The sequence below is a fragment of the Erpetoichthys calabaricus genome, chromosome 9 (assembly GCF_900747795.2).
Source record: "Erpetoichthys calabaricus chromosome 9, fErpCal1.3, whole genome shotgun sequence".
Lineage (NCBI taxonomy): Eukaryota > Metazoa > Chordata > Cladistia > Polypteriformes > Polypteridae > Erpetoichthys > Erpetoichthys calabaricus.
In genome coordinates, this window is record NC_041402.2 from 74,919,914 (window position 1) to 74,946,041 (window position 26,128).

Below are 26,128 nucleotides of genomic sequence, written 5' to 3' on the forward strand. Positions count from 1 at the left end.
GTGTTTAAGACAAAGGAACAAGAACTAAATTGCTCTGCTCTCATGAATATGGTTACTCAAAGTTCTCACATTTCACCCAACAGTTTTTGTTACATATGTGGGAACTGTCTTATAAAAAAACAGCAGAGGAACAACACTGCCTTCGTTAAGAAAGTTTATTTCGCGTATTTTGGATTGAAACTTCATGATCAGGACAAGTCGTGGGCTCCACAAAGTCTGTTGTACTTGTTTGGAAGAGCTTCGACAGTGGTCCCAAGGTAAAAAAAAAAAAAATAAAAACTTTTCATTTTGGGGTGCCTGTGGTCTGGAGGGAGCCTCACAATCACAGCAATGACTGCTATTTTTGCTCTTGTAACGTCGAAGGTTACAACTTGAAAAACAAAAAAGAAATTTCATACCCAAATCTCCCATTCGCTATGCGTCCTGTTCCTCATGGTCCTGGTATTCCTGTGTCAACTTCACCAAGTTCCTTAGAGGAAGTCTTTATTCTTGATGACACTGATCATGAAGACAGTGATTCTGGTGAAGAGTTCAGTGCTGATACCAACAAGCCTCAACTGTTCACACAGCCTGAACTAAATGATCTTGTCAAAGATTTAGATCTCCCTAAGGAGTCAGCAGAGTTGCTGGGCTCAAGGCTGAAGGAAAAAAAAATGTTGACACCAGATATTTCATTCTCATTACAGGAACTGGGAGGAAGATTTTGTTTCATATTTTTCTCAAGATGGTGAATTGGTGTACTGCAACAGTGTTCCTGGGCTGATGAAAATGTTCAATTTGGAGTACGATAGGAAGGAATGGAGGTTGTTCAGTGACTCCTCAAAGTGAAGCCTAAAAGCAGAACTTCTTCAAAATGACTAAGTTTTCCTCAATACGGTTTGGCCATTCATTACACTTGAAAGAGCAGTATGAGAATTTGAGCTTGATTCTGTCAAAGTTGAAATGCAAGGACCATGATTGGACTACTGTATATGCAGGGATTTAAAAGACCTATCTATGCTTTTAGAACAGCAAGGAGGATACACCAAGTGTCCCTGTTTCTTATGTGAGTGGAACAGTTGAGACAGAAGCCAACACTGGGCAAGAAGCAGTTGGCCAAGGTGAGTAGCATTGGAAACCTGAAGTAAAATCGTTGTGAGGGCACATCTTGTGGACCCAAAGAAAGTACTTCTGCCTCCACTCCACATCAAACTTGGAATCATGAAGTAGTTTATGAGGCTCTATCAAGAGAAGGCAAGTGTTTGAAATACCTGGGAAGCAAGTTCCCAGCATTGTGAGAGGCAAAGTTGAAAGGAAGGGAGTATTCATTGGTCCTAAAATCTGCAAACTGATGAAAGATCCATAGTTTGAGACAAAAATGGACAAGAAGGAAAAAGCAGCTTGGCTTTCATTTAAGGAAGTGGTCACCAAATTCCTTGGTAACCATAAAGGCCCAAACGTTGAGGCCATTGTTGAAAATATGTTGACAAAATTAGAAGAGCTAGGTTGTTCAATGAGCGTCAAGCTGCATTTCCTCCACTCTCATTTGGACTACTTCCCGGAGAACTTGGCTGCGGTGAGCAAAGTGGTTCCATCAGGATATCACAGAAATTTAAAGGAGGTACTGGGGCAGTGGAACAATATCATGATTGCTGACTATTGCTGAGGACTGCAATGAGAAACTGTGGACAAAAAACATAAAAGGAGAAGCCTCAAGAGAAGTTTTGAAGCACAGCAAAATGCCATTGAGTACTTGTGTTGAAACCCATTTTTTAATATTGTTTTATTCTATTTTTCAATTTTTACTGGTTCTGTTTTGGATGTTTGTCTTGAAAATTATTCATAAAATTATTCATGAGATTATTCATAAAATTTCAACGTAATAAGTCATGTAAATGAAGTTTGAATAAATTCTTACCGGTGATTGGAGTATTTTTTTCTAGATTTTTTCCTTGTGTTTTGTGGGAAAACCTTACGTGATGGAAAAAAAAATGGATGCTATTTTTTAATTCAGCGTCCCAAAAAACATAAGGAACAGTTGAAATATTGAAGACAATTTTCAAGGCATTGAATTTTGTAGGTCTGTGACACATGTGGGAGGGGCCTCCACATGTAAAATACTCTAATTTGGAAAAGACCTTCACACCATAATTTGTTTTTTTCTTTTTTTAAATCAGTTTGTATCCATCTGTACTTTTGAACTGTTCTTATATTTTTCATCCTTAGCCTCTTATGTGTTACCTTGTAAAATATTTTTGAAGCAATAAATAAATAATTTCTTCTATGTATGTGGGTAGAGAGAAGCAACTAAATTTGATAAAAGTTAATGCAGTGGTACCGCGATATACATCCTTAATCCGTTCCAGATCCTTGGACTTATACCAAACGAATTTTTCCCATAAGAAATAAAGGGAAAATGATTAATCCATTCCCATGAAAAAAAAATCCTATTGTTATTGGCATATTATACATTGATGGGGTTGTATAAAATAATTTAAACCCTGCTTAATACTAAAATACATAAATACAAAAGCAATTAGATGAAATAAATGAAAATTTAACCTCACTTTACCTTGCTGAGAAGAGTCGAGTGCCTGCTAAGACTGCTCTTTCCCGTCTCGCTCCAACTACTTCATTAACTCCCAGCGGTCGTGCAATCGCGCCCACGGAGAACGACATGGCTATACAGATTTAAAACTTGGCCTTTGAAGCTGCGGTCCCGCTATACCACAGGCAGTCTTAGCTTTGTCTCGAGAGAGAGGTAAACAAGGGTAGCACGCAGTGTTCTAGCACGCGAGTCGTATTACAAACAAAGGTCGTATACCAAGCAAAATTTTTCGCGTCCAAACAGGATGTATACCAAGTTGGACTTATTCCAAAGCGGACGTATACCAAGGTACCACTATATTTTATTTCTGGAAGAACATAATGCTTTCTATGTACCTTTTGACATAAACAATAATTCTTTCTGTTCCTGCCACACTAATTTCTGGAGAGAATGACATTCTTAATTGTTAATGTCAGTGGCTGTACAGCAATGCCACCCTATGTTAATAGATTCTGGACTTCTAAAATGACAGACTTCAGCAAGAACACATCCCTGACGAACCCCAGAATCAACTGGGAAAAATGTACACTTTCTTTGATCCATAACACAAGCATCTTGCAGATTAGCGTACTGATCACACAGCCGTACTTGTTCTTCACATTTGACTATGTGTCCGCACACTGTTTCACCATGTCAATTTTGCAATCTTATGCCTGACCATCAACAATGATGAAATGGGTTACAGAGAGGAGATTCGTCTTCTCTATGCAATAATGTCAAGACAGCAATCTCTCCCTTAATGGAAGTAAAGCTAAAGGTACCAAACTTGCAGATTACTTTATATCCTCAGAAGTCTAAGGAAAACCAGATACTCCTTGTGTTGGTATAGTGTGCTGTCCATCCCTACTGGCTGCATAACATCCTGGTAAAACATCAGCTCAGGGACAGGTTTTTACTGGTCAGAAATTTTAAAACATCCCAAATTTTCTAGTTTTTGTTGAAATTTAAGCCATTCAAGTCCTGTAAATCACCAGCATCTTACAAAGTTAAGTGGTAAACTGCATCCGGCCCTGCAAACATTCCTCCAAGTTGCAGGACTGGCAGTCCAGCCACCGTAAAATCTTCACGCAGCTCTGAAATGGCAGACAGAACTGAGCTGCATCGTTGGACTTAGTACTCCAATACTGGGGGGCAGTGAAAGAGATCAATCACATCCTCATGGGCAGATTGTGAAGGCTCCTGCAGAAGTGCTCAGTTTGTGAATTCTGACCACAGACGTTTGTATGCTACTCTGAATTTCCAGCTTAGGTTAGTAGGCTACCTCCTACTGAGGCTAGACTTGGCCAGACTCCAAGATCAGGCTGTTTCTAATGAGTTTGCGTACAGTTTGTGTGAGGAACTTGCACACTTAGGTGTGACTGCCAATCCTAATGTGATGTGGGAGACCTTCCATGACAAGACCCAGAAGGTTGCTGAGGGCTGTGTTGGTGTTGCCAGTGTTTCTAACAAGAGGTGTTTCAACTCGAAGGGGACCTTGGACATTATTGAGAGGCATCGCAGTGCATAGCTTCATGGCAGCTCTGGTCTGTACCGAGAACTGAGAAGGACTGCTTAAAGGGCTCTGAGGGCAGATAAGGAGGTATTTTTTAGAGGAATCTGTGAGCAAGTGGCACAGCATCTGTGGTCTAGGAACCCACATACTGCTTATAGAGGAATTGAAGCTTTATGCACATCCAAATCTGTTCCTTGGTGTGTTGCAGTCAGGGCGGGTGATGGAACGGTCCTTACCAGTGATGCTGCAGTTGTGACCTGCTGGGCTGGCTGCTTTGAGTAGCTGTTTAAAGCTGATCCTCCAACTAGGACATTGGACATCTCTAGGTCCATAGTTCTTGAGTCTGATCCTCCAATTAACTGTGAACCACCCAATCTCACTGAAATTGCACAGGTGGTGAACCAGATTAGGGTAGGGAAGGCTGCGGGGATTCGGTGTAAACTTCTCCATGCTGGTAGGAAAGGCTGTCCTCCTGGCATTGCAAGCAATCTTTGCTTCCATTTAGGAGATGGGTGTCATCCCAAATCACTAGAAAATAGGACATGTCATTCCAATCTGGAAAGGGAAGGGTGATCGCCTGGATTATGGCAACTACAGGGAGATAACGCTGCTCTCAGTGTTGGCTGTGGTCTTTGCTAGGGTCATCTTCAATAGGATCCGTGATCACTTGCTCACATACCAGCAACCAGTCTGGTTTTATGCCTCAGAATTCTACCAATGACTGCATCCTGGCATGCAAGGTTCACATTGAGTGCAAACATGAATATCGGCAGAATTTCTTTGCAGCCTTTGTCAGTTTTTGTAAAACATTTGATTCAGTTGATCGAGCTGCCCTTTGGGATATCCAGAGACTTTGTGAGATCCCCCTGAAGTTGCTGTATGTCATGGCCGGCCTGTACACTGGTGCTGTAAATACTGCGCAGAGTGGAAGCAGAACCTCTGCGTTTTTCCCAGTTGATTCTGGGGTTTGTCAAGGGTGCGTTCTTGCTCCTACACTGTTCCGTGCTCCCATGGACTGGGTGTTGAGAAGGGTCATGGAGTCCAACGGCCCTGGGGCATCTGTTGGTGAAGAAAGATTCACTGGTCTTGACTTTGCCAATGATGCTGTGGTCTTGCGTAGACGATGGAGGCTCTGATCGAGACTGTCGAGAGACTGAGCAAGAAGTCCGAGTGTCTGGACTTGCTAGTGTCTGTGTGTCTGTTTGCGGAGAGTGTTGACAACATCGAGAGATTTACTTACCTCAGCAGTGACTGGTGGCTCTTCCTATGATGTCAGTAGTCAGATTGGAACATCATGGGGGATCATGAGGTCACTGGAAAGGGGTATGTGATGCTCCCGATAACTTCGCAAAAGGGCGCGGTTCCAAGTCTTTACAGTCCTGGTTATTCCTGTTTCACTATATGGTTGAGAGACATGAACGCTGTCCAGTGACCTGAGATGAAAAGTGGACTCCTTCGGTACTGTGTTTCTTCGGAGAATCCTTGGGTACAGCTGGTTTGATTTTATGTGGAATGAATAGAACAGTTGCTCATGGAGTCCAGAATGAGGCACATTACCTGAAATGTGAAGGAGCATCAGTTACGGCACTATGGCCATGTGGCGTGATTTCCCGAGGGTGATCCGCCTCGCAGGATCCTCATTATTGAGGACCCGCGCAGCTGGACCAGACCAAGAGGACACCAATGTAACCACTGGCTGTGGCAGATAGATGGTCATTTCTGGTGAGTTGGACTGGACCATGTGTCTGCCTAGTGAGTTGCCAACCAGGATCCCAAGCTATTTCATTGTGTGGTGGGTTCAGCAACACACTGTGCCAGCGCATGCTACCCAACCTAAGTGATCAACTGCCAGAACTTAAAGTTTACTAAAAAGTGAAAAAATAATGTAATAATTGAATGTAGTTATTACATAAAGGCCATTTCCAATGAACGTGTAATGGGTTAACAAATTACAGCTTTTCTGCAGCAATGGAAGTTAATTAAACCTTGAAAGTTGATGTAAGCAATTCCTATAGGTTTCCCTAATTTTGTTGATTACTTTCATCCCCCTTTTTCTGCACAAAAGCACACTTAGCACAAACTGTGTTACTACACACCCTTGAGCATTATTTGTATAATATTGCACTGCAGGAAATAATATGTTGCTATAATAATTGCAAGGAAAATAACAATTAACAAAGGAAGATAGACAAACCATTATTACCCTTAAAAGTGTAGGTCTTTCCTTTAGAGAAATTGCAAAGTAAGTCAAGGTATCAGTGAATATAGTTGCATACACCATGAAAAGTTCCTTGGACACTCTAACAGGAACAGGTCTGACAGACTCAAAGCCACAACTGATACAGAAGAAACTTTCTGAGAGTCTTACTTAGTAAGCAAATCTCATTTTCAAGTGTAAAGAGAATACTTTGAGTTGTAGGTTTGACAGGTTAAATAGCAGTTAGGAAGTAATAACTAAAACTGTAAAAATAAGAATAAGGTTTGCCAGAGCCAGGAACCACTGCCAGTGAGAGAAGAGAAGAGGATCTTATGGACCAGTGAATCAAAATTTTAAATCTTTCTTTTATTGCACCACATTTTTATGCTGTCAAGCAAAACAACTGTCCCCACTGTTTGACACCAACTGTCAAACATGGCAGAAGGAAGTATGATGGTTTGGGGTTCTTTTGATGGATCCAGAGTCAGCAACTTGTACAATGTGACAGCAACCTGAACCTAAAGGCCTACCACAGAATTTGGCAGCAACATGCAACACCCTATGGTCTACACCTTGCTGGTGAGGAGTTCATACCACAGCAAGATAAAAACCCAAAGCATACCCCAAGTCTATGTCAGAAGTACCTTAAAAGAGAAGAACAGGTTTCAAATCATGGAATTATGAGCATGTTTAAACCCCAATGAGCTTCTTTGAGATGAGCTGGACAGAAGGTTGAAAGCAAAGTTACTTATAAGTGCAACACATTTGTGGGAACTTCTGCAACAGTGTTAGGAAGACGTTTCTGAATAAAATTTGATTTCCCTTTGGATGTTATACCTGTAAAGGTTGGCTACTTAAGTCAAAAATTTAGATTACTGTATATACTCACGTATAAGTCGGGTCTTGAAACCCGAAAAATCAATCATAAAATCAGACCCCAACTTATACGCCCATTCAAAAATGCAATACTTAATTTTCTTATTTATTTATTTATTTATTTATTTATTTTACACCTTCTTGCCTCTTCCAATCTCGTATCAGTTTCTCAGATGCATCAAATTTTGTTACAGCAGTGCAGTTATCAATTTATTTCACTGCTTCAATGACATTTAATTTAAAACCAGCTTCATATTTTCTTCTGATCAAACGCTCCATCATATATAAGGGATGCTCTTACGATAAAGGTGTATGAGATACAAAAAACACAAATCAGTGCAAACGCTGCTTCGGAATAGTTCGGATGTTACTGTGTGGTCACGTAGGCACAATAGAGAGAGAGAGAGAGAGAGAGGTTAGGAGCACGCACTGATACAGCACATTGCCACACCCATATAGAAAAAAAAGGCAGCGTGCTCCATGGTTGCTCTCTCAGGTGGCCATTACCATATCATAATCCTTTTTACCAATAGCGTGAGTTTTCCATATTCGACTTATACGACCAACATTATAAAATGCCAGAAATTATACTGTAAAATCAAGGCCCGACTTATCCGCGGGAGAACTTGCCTGCGAGTATATACAGTAAATTTTGTTTGTTGTTCTGTGATTTAAAAAAAAATTTTTTTATCTCTAGTTGATTATTGGTCCTATGCTTTTTTAAAGTACATTGAGACATTAAACTGCGTAAAGTTAAAGAAAAAACTTTTAATTGGTAGTGTACAGGTATATGTATATACAGTATACAGGGGGACCTCGGGTTACAACGTTAACTCCCATAAAAACTTAAAAAAATTGAGATGTGAGTGTTTTAGCTTACACCGTTAGATTCTCTGAATCTTTTGATGATATTATGGACAGTAGATGATGAAATCCCTAGATTCCTTGCAATTGTACGTTGAGAAACGTTGTTCTTAAACTGCTGGACTATTTGCCCATGCAGTTGTTCACAAAGTGGTGAACCTCGCCCCATCCTTGCTTGTGAACGACTGAGCCTTTTGGGGATGCTTCTTTTATACCCATTCATGACAAACACCTGTTTCCAATTAACTTGTTCACCTGCGGAATGTTCAAAACAGGTGTTTTGTGAACATTCCTCAACTTTCCCGGTCTTTTGCTGCCTCTGTCCCAGCTTTTTTGGAACGTGTTGCAGGCATCAAATTCAAAATAAGTGAAGATTTGCAAAACAACAATAAAGTTTATCAGTTTGAACATTCGATATCTTGTCTTCGTAGTATATTCAATTGAATATAGGTTGAAAAGGATTTGCAAATCATTGTATTCTGTTTTTATTTACGTTTTACACAACATCCCAACTTAATTGGAATTGGGGTTGTACTTACAGACTACGTGGGCAAACTAATTTTGTTGTGCATGGCGGAAGTATGCGACGTTTGAGTGAGGGAGTTGGCGAACTAGTTTGGTTGCGCATGGCACAAGAGTTCCGTTTGTGTTGCTTTGTTTGGTGACGTTTTGGCCCTTATCATGGCTCCTAAATTAAAGTCAGAGTCTTCAGATGGTAGTGCTTCGAAGAAGAGGAAAGCCATCAGATGGAAGTGACATTAGACATTGTTTTTTACACTAATTGTTGTCATTTTTTCTGTTACTACAGTACAGTGTACAGTACAGTATATTTATGTCCTTTTCCTTTTTCTGTGACTTAGTTGTGTTTTATGTTCTAGATTATGATTTTGCAAATGTGTTAGGATAGGTAAGTGACTTATGTTAAAGTGTGTTTCAACTTACACCAAAATTCGGGTTACATCACTGTTGTAGGAACGGAACTGTGTCGTAACCCGAGGACCCCCTGTATATATTGTAACAACATAAGTAGGGCACAGATGAAGGTTTGGGGAGCTACTTTGTAATTCTTGTTAATGTGGAGATCATTGGATTCAAAAATAAACAGATCTTGCGGACAGTTTGTTTATAGCATAAAGGATGCTGTTTAAACATTTCATAAATGGTCTGAGGTTCTGTCTTTTGACAAAACTAATCCATAAATGAATGCTAACTCGGGGTTAGGGGCATGAAGCCCAAAAAAGGAGCATTACAATTTCAAATAAGCTATCCAGGATGGAAAGTCTACTTTTCTCACATCTAGAATCCTCAAGAGGCACCTGCCAATATCCCTTAGTTACATCAAATGTAGAGTTATAAAGGGCTTGACCCAATGTTTTCAACAACCTATCTAAATGGGACATCAGGTAGGCATCAAATTTAGAAACTTTATTCAAATATCTAAAATCTTTGTAAAACTATACTATTGCATCCACTTTTGGATTAATACATTTGGACTACATCATACACTCTTCCCCTCTCAAATTACACCCAATTAAAGCATTTGTTTTGCCTCTTCATGTACTGCTACACCTCTAGTTTCAGGAATTCTGTACTGGCACGTGTGAAGGCACGTGTGAATCTTAACATTAGGCTTCATTATTATGCTGTTGTCTGCCAGATTAGTTTTTCCAAGTAATATTTGATTAATCATCCAGATAAGTGAGATTAACTGAAATTTTTGTGTTTCAGTTAAATCATCCCCTATGGAAGCTCCAGGATCATCAGAAACAACAGTTGCTAAAGCAAAAATCACTTTCAGGTCATGCCATTCATTTAGTAGATTGACATATAGTCTTTGAATTGGTGTATGATGTTTAGATACCTTCACTTTATAATTACTCTACAATATTTGTTTTTACTTTTTTATCATACACATGTTTTTGTTCTTCCTGCTCATGTTGTAAATGCTCTTTTGAAATCAAGGATAATTTAGACATTTTATTTCTTGCAAAGTAATGACTTTTTTTTTAGCTAATTTAAAGTGAGATCATTTGAGCAACTTTTCTCTCAGTCCTCATTTAAAAGATCCAACAGCCCCTAAGGCTGTCTACAAAAAAGCAATTCAAAAGGACTTCAACCCATAGAGGCAGTTCCTTCCCAGCATACAAAAACGGTAACACTGTGTCTCAAAATGTTTGGTGTTTGTCAGTAACGCGCATAATCATTTAACGTTCTATTAAATCGTTCAGTTAACCCATTTGTCTCTGGATGATATACAGTTGTGCTTAGTTTTTTTTTTATTGCAGGAACCTTAGACAGTTCTTTCATGAGTCTAGAAGTAAAATGTGTACCCCGATCTACTAATGTAAGGCATTCTCATACAAGTTAAAACCTCAGTTAACTGCTTTTGCCACACTAGGCTAATTTGCCTTCCTCAAAGCTGCCACTTCTGGATATCTGATAGCATAATCTACTAAGACAAGCATATACTGGTGCTATTTTTACTTATGGGCAATGGCCCAACGATATCCATCCACACTCTTTCAAATAATAGACATTGGAAGAAACAGAGCATGTAGAAGCCAATGTGCAGAGACTATCTGACAGTCAGGGCAAAATTTACACAATTGTTGTACATCTTTAGTCAGATTTAATCAATAAAAATGTTTTAAAATATGCTCCCTTGTTTTCTCAAACCTGAGATGGTCTCCTAACATGTAAGTGAGCAAGGCATTAAGGAATTTCCCTTTGGAACTGTGGAACAAATAACTTCTCTGAGTTCAGCAGTGATGCAGTCCAATATCTCACTATATAAAAAAACATTTTTATTATAAAATGTGAAGTTTTCAAATTGTGCACATCCCGTTCTTTGTATTACTCCTCATCTACTAGTCATGCCGGCTTAAATTCTAAATAAATTCTTAAATTCTAAACTTATGTCTTCTTTTTGTAATTGAACATACTCTGGCTCTGTAAAATTTGGTGTGCTATGAAATGTCGATCTTTCGTTACTGTCAGAGGAAACTGAAGGTATAGATCTGGACATTTGTTCAAAGTAATCACTAACAGTTCTGTAACTCTCCAGTAGGAGTCTTCATCATTTTCAATATTTAAGTATGGTTCAATTTTTAAATTAACTTCTGGGCATTATTCAGCTGTGATAAAATCCTCTCCATGAACTACATTCTCAGTCTCTAGAGGAGCAGGAGAAAATTGCCTTTGACAAATTTTATGGATCTGAGGAAAAAAAATATTTCATTTTCCTATTAGCATTGGGTGTGGACAAGTGTCTGAAATTGCCATCTACACCCTATATATTTTTTCCTTTACAGGAAGTAGTACTGCCTCATATTTGTTTTCTTTGCCACAGACACTTCAAATGTCTATTCATCCCATACCTTTACAGTTCGGTTTCTAAAGCAAGTCTTGGCAGATCATATGGAAGTCACTGCCAGAGTCCAGTAAAGCAAGTACTTCTTGCACAGGTAATCCCACAGATAGATGAAAACTTTTCGCTGTTTTGGATATTATTATTTGCCTTACTTGCTCCTACTGCAGTGATCGAAAGCCACCAAGGAATCTGTGTTTTCCATGCCTTAAGCAGAACTTTGAGGGTGGGACTCCAGTGTGAACTCCCAATTAGAATAGTTTCCTGCATGACAAGTTGAATGATAAGATTGGGGCCTGCTGTCCGGCTAGGATATCCCTTCTCCTTCCTAGTGTCTTATGCACCTTCCAGTCTTCCAGGTAAATCCATAAGAGACCATACATCAGCTTCTCCTCATGTAGCTCATCACTTCTTCCATTCAGCATCCTATCCATAGCAAATTCTCCATAATAAGTACCATGGGATCATCCCAGAGCCAACTCTGATTGAGATTTACAAACCCCTGAGCCTGAGGTCTTATTGATCTATGAGGAACAATTTACCTAATTCAAAATTTACTTTCCTTGGCTAGACAACTCATTAGAGGAATGTAAGAGAGTTTGCTGTTTCATAAAATCATAGTGTCATTCAACCTGTTGAAGGGAGTATTGGATATATCTTGGTGTCCGTCACCAGTTAATAATGTGGTGAGGACGGCTGCACAGTTTGCTGTCTTCCAGCCCATCATCAAAGTGGTTCACTCAAAGATGCATAAAAAAACACTTTGGGTCATCTGTAGTAGTCATTTGTTGTAGCTTATATGTAGCACATATAGCAACGCTGGAAAGTAGGTTATCTTTGGAATCAAGTGAAGAGGCACAGATTTAGCATAATATTGTTGATGTTGTTGAACCATTTTTGCAACTCCACTTCTTGCACCACTTGTCTCATATTAAGACTGAAGTTGCATAAACAAAACTAAAACATTTCTTTATTCTTGAACTGGGAATCTTTAAAAAAAAAAAAAACTAATTTTCAAAGGAATTAAGGTTTGTATCTTCCTGAAATTAAAAGAATTCAATAGCATTGTGTAGAGTGCTGCCCCACTGCAGATGGGCTGGGCTCCTTTACCTACTCCAAGAGGCTTTGAGTCTTGTAAAACTGAAGAGAAACCTGATGTAATCTCATTTCTTGCAAAGCAAAAATTATAGTAACATATTGCTTATAGATTGTTAGTTACTTTTCACCAGTGTCTACAAACTTCATGAAGAATACATTGAGTGTAGACATTGTATTAAGCAGAAAACTTAAGTTATGCTGCTTTTTTTTCTTCTTCTTCTCCAGGAGACACAGCTGTTTACAAAGATGGAGTCTACTGGATTATGGGGCGAACTTCAGTGGACATCATAAAGAGTGGTGGTTACAAAATCAGTGCACTAGAAGTGGAACGTCACTTAATAACACACCCTGATATCGCAGGTAACCATTCATGACAAATGGGTTGCCTATTGGTGATATCAAAGCATTTTTGCTTCAAGATATGCATTCCTTGTTACTGTTTGATAGTTGAAAGATGTTCTTGTTTTTGTAGAAATTGAAAGGAAAGTTAGAATATCATATTCATGTATTAAGAAAATGTTAGTTATTTTAAGGAATTGAGTAAATATGTTGTTATATCATAACAAAACTGGCTGTATTGAATTATTTCTAATATGTAGGTACTATTTCACGTGGTTAATATCCCTCCATCACAATTTCGTTAGATTTATTCTGAGTCCCTGCCAGGTCACTGTCTGCTTGAAATGTGAATGTTCCCATGGTGTCAGGTTAATTGTAGAATCCAGATTTCCCCTGTTTAAATCACTGTGTGTATAAATATTAGTCTGACAGAATAGTAACCCATCCAGATTTGGTTCCTTGCAAAAACATGTATTAAACATAAAATAATAGATGGATTTCAGCTGTTCAGCTAATATGATAGATACAGTGCTTTAGCTGGTCATAAGTATGTTACATTTTCATTTATTGTATTTCTCATATTTTCTTGTATTCTAGTCAAATTACTATTTTCAAACTGAAAAAACTCTGGAGTGTTTTTTCACCATGCTATAAAACATATCAAGTAAATAAAAACTTGAAATTAATTTATTTTAGATATTTAATTAGTAATTAATTGTAACTTCTGTAACTTCTGTCATAAAAGATCAGGTTTGACCGTGTTGGTATCAAGACATTTACAGATGCTATAAATGCATAAAAATCATTATCCCCACCTCCTTTCTCAGAATACCAGTCTTAATAAAGCATTACTGTTATATGTTAAAAGAACTGGAAGACAGTTTTATGTTTTTATTAGGACTGTATTACATATATTAGTATAGTTTGCCATTTTCATTCTTCTGTCATCTTTAAATCATAGTTATCTACATTTGAACCCAGGAGCCTGTGGCTGAGAGGCAGCAGTGTTAACCACTATGCCACTGTACCACTCTTGTAATAAAGTACTAAGTTCAATATTTGTTTTAGATGTAGCAGTTATTGGTGCACCGGATGCTACTTGGGGACAGCGAGTAACCGCTGTGGTGGAGCTTAGACCAGAACGTAGCTTGTCTTTGCTGGATTTGAAAGCATGGGCCAGGTAAGGGAAAAGTAAATTTGTTTTAAGTCCAATATCTTGGACAACGCCGTTATTGACATTTAACTTTAATATAGCTGCAGTCATGAATTTAAAGTTTCAGAATGTTTATTTCAGTACCGATTTAATGTACATAGAAAATGTACAAGGAAGTTTACATTAATAAATATGCGTACAGACATCAATCCTTGTGATCACTGCATCTGCATTTTCCACTACAGGTTCACAACACAGTTTAGCCTATCATAACAGCATCAGAAACTAAAAAAGAATCAACCCTGTATAGGATATCAGCATAGTCCCTTACACACACACACATCCATTATGAATAAATATATAGTCACAAAGTAAACATAAAACACATAGAAAGACCAGGAGGCAATTCATAAAAAATAAAAATTAAAGAGTAAGTTTAACCAGAAAACAGTATTGAATATAATATGAGACATGTTGACATCTTGTGTAAGAATTAACAGGTTCCACAACATCTGTAGCATTTCAGTCAAAATTTTTGGGAAGGTGGCAAACTTTGTATTTTTCACTTAACTGTTGCATTATACACAACTTTATTTTTGCCTTGCTTACCAACATTTAAGTGAGTGTGTGAATGGACAGGCACTTTGCACTGTTGATAAAGCTGGTATATAACAATATGTAATATGTACTGTATATGTTAATGGCTTTGCAGTCACAGTAGCACCACACATTGCCCAGACTTAGACCTTATACACGGTACTTTGTATTTATATACAGTTTAGAAAAACATGAGTATAATTCAAAAGTGAGATGGGCACCACAGAATGCTATTTTTGCTGGAGATCACCAAGTCTGTTCATTTTTATATTGTGTAGCTTTTTCTATTAATTTTGATTGATTTAGCTTTGTGAGTTCCATTTTAATTTAGTTTAAGAGCATTTATGAGATGAACTGATTTAATTTTTAATGATACATGTAGTTAGTGCTAAAAATATGAGTGTAATAAATAATGCTTTCATAGATTAAGGTAGCAATTAAGCTGAAAATTAAAAAGTGACATTAAAATGAAAACATGTTTTGTCAAGGTTCAGTAACAGAAATGTATTATACTTCAAAGAGCAGAAAGAAATAATTCTGTCTTAAGATTTTGGGTATACTAATACAACATTACTTTAACCAAGATAATGATCTTCCATATTCTCATATAAAATAATTAATTCTAAGGAAATATTTTTATAAAATGAAATCAATGATTTTAGCTTTAGTAAGAGTTAAACAATAAATTTCTTGAGTTAGGTAAAAAAGCAAATGGAAATTCATAAACATCAGTATCATAATATGTCAGGAAAAATATTTAAGCCCCACATTATAATTAATCTAACTGCAGAAAAACATAACATGAAGTTAGAGGAGGAAATTTAATTTTGAAAAACAGCATTACAACTTGAATCTGACAAACAGTAAATCACAATTTTTAAAGAATAACTAAACAAAATGCATTCAAACAATCAAATGTAGTTAAACATAAGCAGTATTCAAACACAGCAAGCTGAAACTTCTTGATTATATATGGCTAATTCCAACACATCCCTTTCTTTCAAGAAACAGAATGAAATTCTGGAAAAGCCACAATGTAACCCTATTGTTTTAGACAGCCTTGGTTTTATTGGGCTACAATTGCTGATTTTTTTTATATAATGTCATAAAACATGAGTATTCCTAGATATACATATATATTTTTATAAGGCACATACTTCATGCTGCGGTAGAAAAGCAGAAATCAGTTGTTTTGCAGATTAAGTGAATGACAGCAGTTTGCTATTGTTTAAATTTTACATGCAGATGACTAATAAGGATTTGTCTAAGTTAAGAAATTAGCATTCCTTAGTGTTTGCATCTTTAAACATCAATTGATGAAGTTTAGCAAAAAATAAATTACAAGAGTCACCATATGACAATGTTTTGCCATCATAAAACAACCCGCACCTAGGATCCTCTTTAAGCAGAATTTTGACTGATCCACTAGACCAGTTTAACTGAGACAGTCAGTCAGTAGAATTAAGCATAATATCAACCTTCAGGAATATTGAGGCTGTCCTGCATGGCTTGAAGAAAGTATGCACCCAAATATGATCATTTTTCTATCTGTTACTTTCTGTTTCCAGTGTTTCTTTTGGTATCGGAACTATAAAACTGGACCAGGAATTATGACTTTTCAATCATCTTTAAATATTTATTTCTTTATTTATTATTATTATTTTTTTTATATTTTACATTTTTTTATTTTTTTTTTCTTCCAGTTTTACCACAGGGATCTAATAGAAATATTTCTTAACCATGCCACAAATTCATGATTGAGATATTGTGACAGGTCAGAGTTTTATTCCCCTGTTTATTATTTATAATATACTTGTTGATTTTATAGGCTTTATTCAGTTAAACATTTGAAAGGTTTGGGGATTTTTTCCCAAAATTAAACAGGATGTCTCAGTAACTTTGAACCAGTGTCATCAGAAACCCATTGAGTAAACTAACTCAACTTGATACCTTTGCACTTTGACCTTTTTGTTTAGTTTTTGTCAACCAGACATTTTCTTAATTTTAATAGAAAGTTCCATTGCAGCATGCTAGGAATTTTGAGTGTGAGGTGGTGAGTGTAACTTTTAAAATTATGACTGTATGCACAGAGCTTCCTCTTTGTTTTCACATCAGGTTCTTAGACACACAATATACTCAGTTATATTAGGTTGTTTTGCTCTTTCCAACTTTCCTGAACAATGTACAAGATACTGTACCTTGCAATTTTCTCTCATTCAGCAATTGTGCAGACACAGGGAAGCTTATGGAAGTTTGTGATATGTCATAATTAGCAAATAAGACTTAAGGGAGTTTTGATCCCTGCCTGTTCCATGCAGGCCACACTAAGGCAGTATGCATGTTGTATTTTTAATGGTCTGATGGTTTCTTTAAATAATCAAGGCTTAAAGGACAATGAGGTTTCACAGTCGGCAAAACGTATTTTTTGTGTTATGTTTAACTTTATTAGTTTCTCATTTAATCTTTTATAGTGTCAAATTTATAGGCATATTTTACTGTGCTGATCAGTTTCTTCCCAGATAATCTGGGGCATGTGTGTGTATTCTGGAGGCATTAGCATACATGCATCTAGCTGTGTGCAATACACATGAACTGATGTGAGACATCACAATGGTAATTGTTTGCAAAGGGACCAATGTTGTCAGTGTAAGCAAGCTTTTAATCATTGTGTTTATAATCCCAGTATTCTTTATGAGCTTCTTATAATTTTGTTTAATTATTTTAAGCAGGTTATTCTTTGTTTTCATTTTGTTCAAGTCTCCTTTATTGCCATTTACCATATTTCATTTTCTTTCTTTATTACTGCTGTTTGCCTGTTTACATGGTGTTTTCAGGCTTCATAGAGCAAGACAGTGAAAAAGAAGCAAAAAAGGTCAATGCCAGTTACAAGAAAGCCACTTGTATTCTGTCAGATTCTGGGTCTAGGGTGTTCCCCGGTTTTCACCACATAATGTGTTCATCTCCACATCATTAAAACAGTGGAATCGTTTTGCATTCTGTTTATTGTATGCCAGCTGAGCTATAACAAGGATATTCCCTAATCCATCAGGATCTGTTTGGGAATGCCTAAAGAAGAAATAAAATTCAAATGTTTCTCACGCTAATACTTTTACTTTTTCTCTCTGGAGTCAATTCAGCTTCAGGAATTGGGGCATAATCCATAATTACCCAAATTAATTTCTTGTCACTTGCAGAATTTTTCAAACATCCTCATAATATCCATTGCAATGTGCTGCTTTTTGTAGATGAAGGAGCACTAAAGGAATGTGCTGACATTGTTTGGGATTTAACTTAAAATGCATGCTCAACAAAGTGCTCACTAAGGCTTTAATGGCTTTTGTCTATTTTTTCAGTCTTCAAGTGGCCATCACTCTCTCTTCCTCTGTCTGTCTTCTTTGGAATCTATTAGACAGTCTACAAAAACAGCCTTATATTTATCAGGAATTAAGTGACCTTTTTCCATTCCTTGCCTTTATTCATTGTTTGCTGGTGATGTCATCACATAAGCTATTTTGTGTTTCATCACTAACAATACAGTGCATCTTTAGCATATATGTGCGCTTGTTCAGAAGTATACTTTATGTCATGATTAAGCTGATTCTAAAAGATTGAAGTGCATTTACCTTTGACATCTGAAATTTCTTTCTCAGAGAAGTAGATTCATCAGCACAAGAAGACAGACTTATTGAACAATTTTGTTTTGTTTTTTAAGTTTATTGATATGTTTAAACTTTGCCTGTTATGAATTCATGACTCACGCTTTATTCTCTTTGGTTTTGCTTATTATGTTAAATTTAATGTTTCTGACCATTCTTAACGGAATCTTTTACCATTCATAAATGTAAACACATCTACTCTGTACAACCTGACTTTGAATGATCATTCAAACATAACACTGGGTGATTAGACTATGTAGAATTTTGTGATGGAGCAGAGTTATGGTCCTAAAGATTGAGGTCCTTAAAGGACTGGCTTCTTAGCTGGAGAAGAAAAAAGAGTCACAAAAGGTGTGTCTATTTATGCTTTCCCTAGTTGTGTTCCATAAGAAACATTTAAAGTTAAAACATTTTTACATCCTTGAAAACATAAAGAGCAAAAATTGTAAACCAATTGTTATAGTTAATTTAAACATAGGTTAAGTTGCTAGAAATGATTTATGCAGTTGTTTCAAACGTTTCTTCAAATGTTGAGAAATACCAGCAACTGTATTTAAAGCAAACAAATCTTTGCTTTAAAAAAGAACACCAGGAGTTAAGGCTCCATTTTTTTTAGATTTTCTACTGTAATCAACATATGAAATCTTAAATGGCTCATAACTTTGACACTTGTGCACAAAAAAGCAATTGACAGCTGTTAATTTGTTGATGCCCTGTTTGTTCACATTGTTCTAAGTGCATTCAGTTACTTGCAGATGCAACAGCAATAATGAAAGCTGCAATAAGAAAATAAACATCTCATGCAGTTATAAAGGCTTGAGGTATATAAGTGTACCAAAAGGGGGTAGGATGATGAAGAATACTTTTCACTCTGCAAGTATAAAATACTTAACTGCAGAATAGTTAAAGATGCAAACTGAAATCACTCAATTGTTCAAAGTATGCAAACTCCAAAGATTTTATTTTTGGCCTATCACTGACGTTAACAGAATACGGCTCACTGATTGGTGGTTGATTAATATATATTAATATATCATGCTCTCATCCTCCCTCCCTCCCCCTCTCTCTCTCATCCTTAAATATGTAGCTGTAGTAGCATTTTTATTTTTAATAACAGAGTAGTAATGCTCTGGGCAAGAATTTGTGCTGGTAAAGGCAGTACTGTAGTCTGTTTACAACTATTTATTCTATTTCTAAACTAATATAAAGCAAAGGATTATATGAGGAGTTTTACACTTGCTTTTCATTAAAAATGTTATTAAAATTTTTTTCATGATTGAAACCAATTTATCATTTTGTAAATAATAATTGACAAATGTATATAAAGTTTATTAGTATTTTCCATTTTTACTTTTATTTTTGAAACAAAGGAAAAATATCATGTTTGTAGTATTTTCCCCTAATGTTTTTGCTTGGATATCTATTGCTATCTGGCAAGAGTTTATTGAAAGAAAAGTGTGTGTAACATTAATGCTTGGGATTGGTCCAAAGTGGAATTAACACAGTCATGATATAAACAGTTTATTCGAAGTATAAATATAAACACTGTTGTACAAAATATGTAAACGGTTGGCCTCTTGAGACACAACACAACTTCATTAATTGTTATTTTTTTATTTTGCATACAATAAAAGTAAACTCATCAGCAGTCTTTAAGGACATCATATGCACAAGTAAGTTTATCTCTTATATATATTTCTCTTCTGGTTCATCCTGCTTCCACTTCAAAACCGGTCCCGCCCACACGCAGCTGACACAGCATTTCCCGATTCCTATTCGTCGTCTTCCATGTCATGCACTATACTGGCCTGCTGAGCGTAATACATCCAACAAGTACTCGAGGTGCTGCCACAACGGTAAATTAGCTTTATAACCCTTGCGGTAGCCACCTGTGTCTTTACAACAGCTTCTTACACAGCAAACATCAGAAGCTAAAAATTATCGTGAACATATTCGAGAATACAACCCTTATCTAGCGTTTGCTTCCATGGGTGCACAGATAACTCAACCTCCTGGCCACAGACCATACTGTTTTAACATACATGGGCAAATTTATCACCAAATCTCTCCACTATACGCTAACACTTCTACCTCTTCAGGATATGGACAGTTGTATGTTTTTGACACAGCACAAGCTACTAAAGTACACTTACAAAATAAAGCAAATTCTGCATGCAGCGAAAATGTACTTCTCCAGCTAGATTCCATGCTCAGAACCATCAACCCCTTCGCTAAATCATACAAACACATGCATGAAATCGCTCAGTCCAATCCAACAGCATCTGTACGAATGGTTTTCAAGGAAACCCCTAGGCAGGATTTACAACGATACAATGCCCCGACATGTCACACCGATGTTGCAGCGATTTTCGTCGGAGAAGATGGCGAAACGCCTGCCGAAAGGGACATTTGCATCTATCCCATAGGCAATTCCTGTAAACAGATTTCCACGCTCAATATGAATTACGATCCTATGGTTTATCCACTTTTATTCCCTTACAGAGACATTGGCTGGCACAAAGATTTACAACATGTTCCTGATAAAAGAACCGCCAAGCGAATAAGGCTTACTCAATGCCAATTTTACGCGTACAGATTAGCAATGAGGAATACATTTAGTATTTTGCACTCTAGCGGCAAACTATTCCAACAGTACTTGGCAGATGCGTATGTTAAAACAGAGGGCGCCCGTCTCAACTATCTCAGTTTACATCAACAAGATCTGCGCGTCGAACTATCAGACGCACTGCAAGCAAATGCTGAAAATAACAACGTACGTGTAGGCAAAATGATCATATTACCGTCCATATTTCCAGGAAGTCCAAGATACATGCAACAAAACTATCAGGATGCCATGGCCATAGTACGTAAATTTGGAAAGCCTGATTTATTTATCACTTTCACATGTAATCCTGCTTGGCCGGAAATTATATATGCACACTGCATCTTTCAAGAAGTATTTATTTGTTCTTGATTTCTGAATTCCTTTCTCACCGTTTTCCGTTCCTATTCTTACACCGCCGTGTGCTACTGCGGGCGTCGGCTAGTAACTATATATTGAGGCCACTGGGGCCTCACTGAGTACCAAACCTCATATACAATTGCTGCAACAATAGGTCCATGTGCATATAAGAGAAATGTTATTCATAGAATACTTTTTTCACACACTGTTAATACTCCATTGTCTCTTTTTATTATTTCTTTCTTTTCCTTTTCTTTTACACTTTTTCTGTTTTTCCCCACACCTCCCAAGTTAGAGCAGTAGTGACATTCACAGGAGACTACTGGATATCGCAGAACTACATTCGTTAAACTTGCAATTAATCACAATTAACCAAGGGACCATTTTGTGATTAATTGCAATTAAAAATTATAGTTGTCTTGCAGCTCGATAAGTCATACGTGTAAAATTTGTGTGTACTTCCAGTGTCTAGTTTTAAATCCTACAATTATGAATCCTAATTATTGTTATAATCACCTTTGACATGTGCTGCATGTTTGTGTTAGTGTTTTATTTGTATTTGCATCACCAAGTTATATTTGTTGTACCTGATACAGTTACAGAAATGAAGTGATAATACTAAAGTAATAATAAAATAATCTTAACTAAACTGCAGAATCATAGGGCAGATCTGAAGATGGAAGATGTTATGTTTTGCTTTTTTTTTTTTGGTGGATTATGATGTGATTTACAAAAGCAACAAAAGACTTTTTTGCCCTAACTTATTCCATAATCCAATTTAAATGTTTGTTTTGTATGATGCCAATCGTGTGTGTATGTAAATGAGAGTATTGTCATGTATTGGCTCAACAAACAATCATAACATAACACTTACAGTGGGTTCCAGGAGCATAGAAATGAAAGAACACTGATAGTTAGGTTTCCTGCCCTGTGAAGTTAAAAAACTTATAGTATATAAGCATTTGTTATTTTAACACTGTGTTCTCCCATGTGTTGTTCAGTAATATAAAATCAAAGCTTTTCATTTTGATACATAAAAGTGTGTTAGATACAATACAATAACGTTTGTATATATCACAATGCTTGTGTCTATGTATATTAAGGCAATTTTTAAATATGCATCCATAAAAAGAAGGATATTGCTAATATTGCTTCTTTTGTAATAAAAAAAAAGAAAGTAGCATCAATTTGCATCACTTATTAGTATAGTTTGTTTTAGGAGAAAGCATACTATCTTAATTAATAAAAGTCAAATTGAAACCTTATTAAACATATATAGTGTGGATCACAGTGTAAAATAAAAATCAAAAGTAGATCATAAAAGGAGTACACTGTAGAATATGCAATCAGACAGGATGTCTGACTGACTCGTGGGATGAAAATAGGAACCTGAGAAGAATTCAGAATTCTAATTCTAGGAGCCTCCTCTGTGACTTGCAGGCATCAAGCTTCTGTTCCTGTCTGTGCTGCTCTTGCTGCTGTTTTTAAATGTCACTTGCATTTGTTTTGCCCCTAACACAAGCACTGGCAGGAGACACATGTCCCCTTTCAGTAGAATGGCTGTGGGGCCTATCGCCTCCTATCTCTGTCCTCACTGACAGCAGACAGCCTGTGCAATGGCTTTCCATATGGCAGGGCGGTTTGGAGCTGCAGACGGAAGCTCTGTGCCTGGCTGGTCTAACATGGTGGATTAGCATCCGTGCCAGCAACCTGCCTGTCAGAACTAGGCAGTGCCCCAGGACAGACAGAACAGAAGAGAAAACAGTCTAGAGAAAAGGGATGAGCAAGGTCTTAGATGCTCACTCCTCAGTGCCTTCGTCACTACTGTCAGTATGCATTTCTATCAAAGAAATTCAGTAAATGTTTGTGCACATTCTCTTATTTGATTTGATTTAAAAAAAGGACATATTGATATAAAACCAATACATGAAAATGTGAAATTTTTCTCTCTCTTGCATTATAGATTACTAAGTAAATGTTATCATGCTTTCTCCCAGCTTTATGATTTACTTAATATACCTTTAGAACGTATCTTTTGGTTCTGTTTGAGGAGCAGGCTATTTTTCCCTGGAAGACATACAATACATTGCTCTTAATTTGCTTCCAGCTGTGAGACTATTAACATGACAACTTCAATTTCATTTTTTCACAGAAATAAAGTATGCTGGCAAAATTTATTATAAATTTCTTCTTTAATCATTACTATATATCTTAACGTGTAAAATTTACAACTGTTTTATTGATCAGCAGGTATTATAGTAACATTTTTTTTCAAATACATCTAGTTGTATCTTCTTATTAAGTAGTTTCTTCCTGGTACTGTTCTGTAGGCTATATTTCTATGGCTGTTCTTTTGATGGATCTGTACCTTTCAAAATTATACCCAAAAGCTAATGACCCAGAAAAAAGAATTCAATAGTAGCACAATGCAAGGTAACAATTATTTGGAATAAATCCCAAAATAAAATTGTGATATAAATTACAGTATTTTTTTTCAGTAGCACTTTAATTTGCATTCCAGTAAACTACATTTTTCTGTCTGTTTGTATACTTTGAAATTTCCCTGAAGAGTACTATATACTGTACATTTGTAATTTTGTAACTGTTTTTATAGAAGTTTGAATAGTCAGCTAGTTTATATTTAAATAAACTTGCCTTGATTTTTATATAGGATTTTTTTTCCCTTTCTAGAGAGCGAATGACTTCATACATCATCCCCACTGAGTTGATACTTGTGGAAGAAATGCCTAGAAACCAAATGGGAAAAGTTAACAAAAAGAAACTGCTCAAGAACTTCTACCCTGGTTAGAAAACACTTCATGTAACTGATTATGTGTAAGTCCTGATCAGAATGAAAAGAAGTTTGTGCAACCATTATTTGGAGAAGACAATTTTCAGCTTTGAAGTCAAATAAAAATCCTGACACAGCACTCCAGTAAATGGAAATCAGAATAAAACCTGAACTAGTTTAAAAAATTCAAATAAGAAACTTTAGTTTAGGATAACTGAGCCCACTTTGACTTGAATGCCAAAACAGAATATTTATCAAAGGAGGTAATTAGAGGTAATTAAGAGAGATTGTTTTATTTAACAACATAATGCAAGATTTCATTTAGACAGGGATTTGATCCCATTCTAATTTTTGTCGTGAACAGTTGTCTGTCTGTCTGTCTGTCTGTCTTTCTTTCTTTCTTTCTTTCTTTCTTTCTTTCTTTCTTTCTTTCTTTCTTTCTTTCTTTCTTTCAAATAACTGCTAAAATGTATTTAAAGAGTGAAGTAAACAAAAAAATAAGCTATACTGATGTATTTTAATCAACTAAAATGGTTTTCATAGTCAAAGTAATTTATCTAACATGTATTTGAATTAGTTTTAAACCAAGTATGTTTTCATTTTATAAGCAGCAGCAGTTAATACAGGTGAAAATGCTTTTAAACAGGGATAGATTTTTTAATTGCATTAGTTATTTTCCTAGGTAATAGTTACTGTTGACTCCCTGGTTAAAGGGTCTTTGCTGGTAACTTAACTGGAAGGGTGCTGCTTTTGAATCCCGGCAGTGCCAGAAAGAATACTATTCTGTTGGGCCCTTGAGCAAGGCCCTTAATCTATAATTGCTCCGGGGTGCTGAACAATTGCTGAGCTTGCACTCTAACCCAGAGCTTCTCTCTCCCACTCTGTGTGTCTCTGGAGAGTAAGTTGGGGTACGTGAAAAATGACAAATTCTTAATGCAAGTAAATGTCTTAAGGCAAATAAAGTTAATTAATATTTATTTAATTAAATAGTTTAAAATTAAACTAGCAGACTTTTTGTTTATTGAAATTGCTATTTTGTGTGTAGCCAACAAAATTAAAATACAGTTAGAGTAGATTATTTGGGAGGAAAATGAAGTTTAAAATATGTTAATGGTAAGATTCAGGAAAAGCTACTTCCCTGTCTGTTTTAATGTGGAAAGGTACAAGCTTTTTTAGTACTTAGCAGTTTTTAACGTGCACGGCATCTGGACCTCTGAATTTTGAAGTGTAATTACATGGTTGTTTATATGCTGAACCGGTTGAGGAGTGCAGGTAATTTCCAATGACTTAGCTGCATGCGAATATTCATTTGGTGGTAATGAGCAATGATGCTGTGCAGTTGTGTGACCCTTGGGCTCCGATATGTGAATGCAAAAAATCTTTCATTTCAGCTTACTGCTGAGTGCATTCTGTCATGGATGACAGACAGTAACTAAGCACTTTAACTGTGCTGATACAATTTATGATACACATATGCATGTTTTTCTATCTCTTTTAAATTTGTTTTCAATTGTTTATTAATGAAAACATATAATTTTATTTCCTGAAAGTATTGTGTTTCCTTCTGAAACTTAATTTAATATCCATAATATTTGAAGTTTTTCTTATCTTAGATGAAAAGAAATATAAATATAAAGATGAATGCCTACTGTTCCTTAAAGGAACATTTACTGTATGTACTCCATGCGCTGATTTTAACCCTCCTCCATGTATGGTTTTATATTAACATGTGTAAGGAAGGCGCTATATTGCACCTGATCTGACACAGGTTGGACACGGGAGGCACGTGTAAAAACAAACAATCTTTTTTTTTTCTTCAGCTGGAGGGCACATCTTCCCCATAATCCCTCCAGCCACAACACAGTCCCAAGCACAAATAAATAAACAAGCAGTATCCTCTATCTCTTCCTCCACCACTCCTCCTCCTCAGCAAGCTTCGTCCTCCTCCTCCTCCCGACTCTGGCCGCTGAGTGGTGGTTGCTGGCTCCCTTTTATCAGGCACCCAGAAGTGCTGCAGGTGATTGATTGCCGTCATCGGGCTGCACTTCCTGGTAAGGCAAAACCAGTGCCCAAAAGGGGCCAGCCACTCCTGTTGCAGCACCCACTGGCAGCACCTGCGGAACCCCACAGAGCTGCACAGAACTCCAAC

General features: G+C 36.6%; 1 protein-coding gene across 3 annotated transcripts in view; it reads left to right on the plus strand.

The window, feature by feature from the left end:
• The window catches only part of acsf3 (acyl-CoA synthetase family member 3), a 194,929-nt gene extending 169,948 nt beyond the window's left edge, over window positions 1-24,981 (plus strand). For all 3 annotated transcript variants that reach the window (XM_028809755.2, XM_051931665.1, XM_051931664.1), the window contains 3 exons: window positions 12,707-12,841; window positions 13,889-14,000; window positions 23,880-24,981. In XM_028809755.2, the coding sequence (XP_028665588.1) occupies window positions 12,707-12,841; window positions 13,889-14,000; window positions 23,880-23,997 (365 nt within the window). In that variant the 3' untranslated portion in view covers window positions 23,998-24,981. The remainder of the gene's footprint in view (window positions 1-12,706; window positions 12,842-13,888; window positions 14,001-23,879) is intronic.
• Window positions 24,982-26,128: the final 1,147 nt, after the last annotated feature.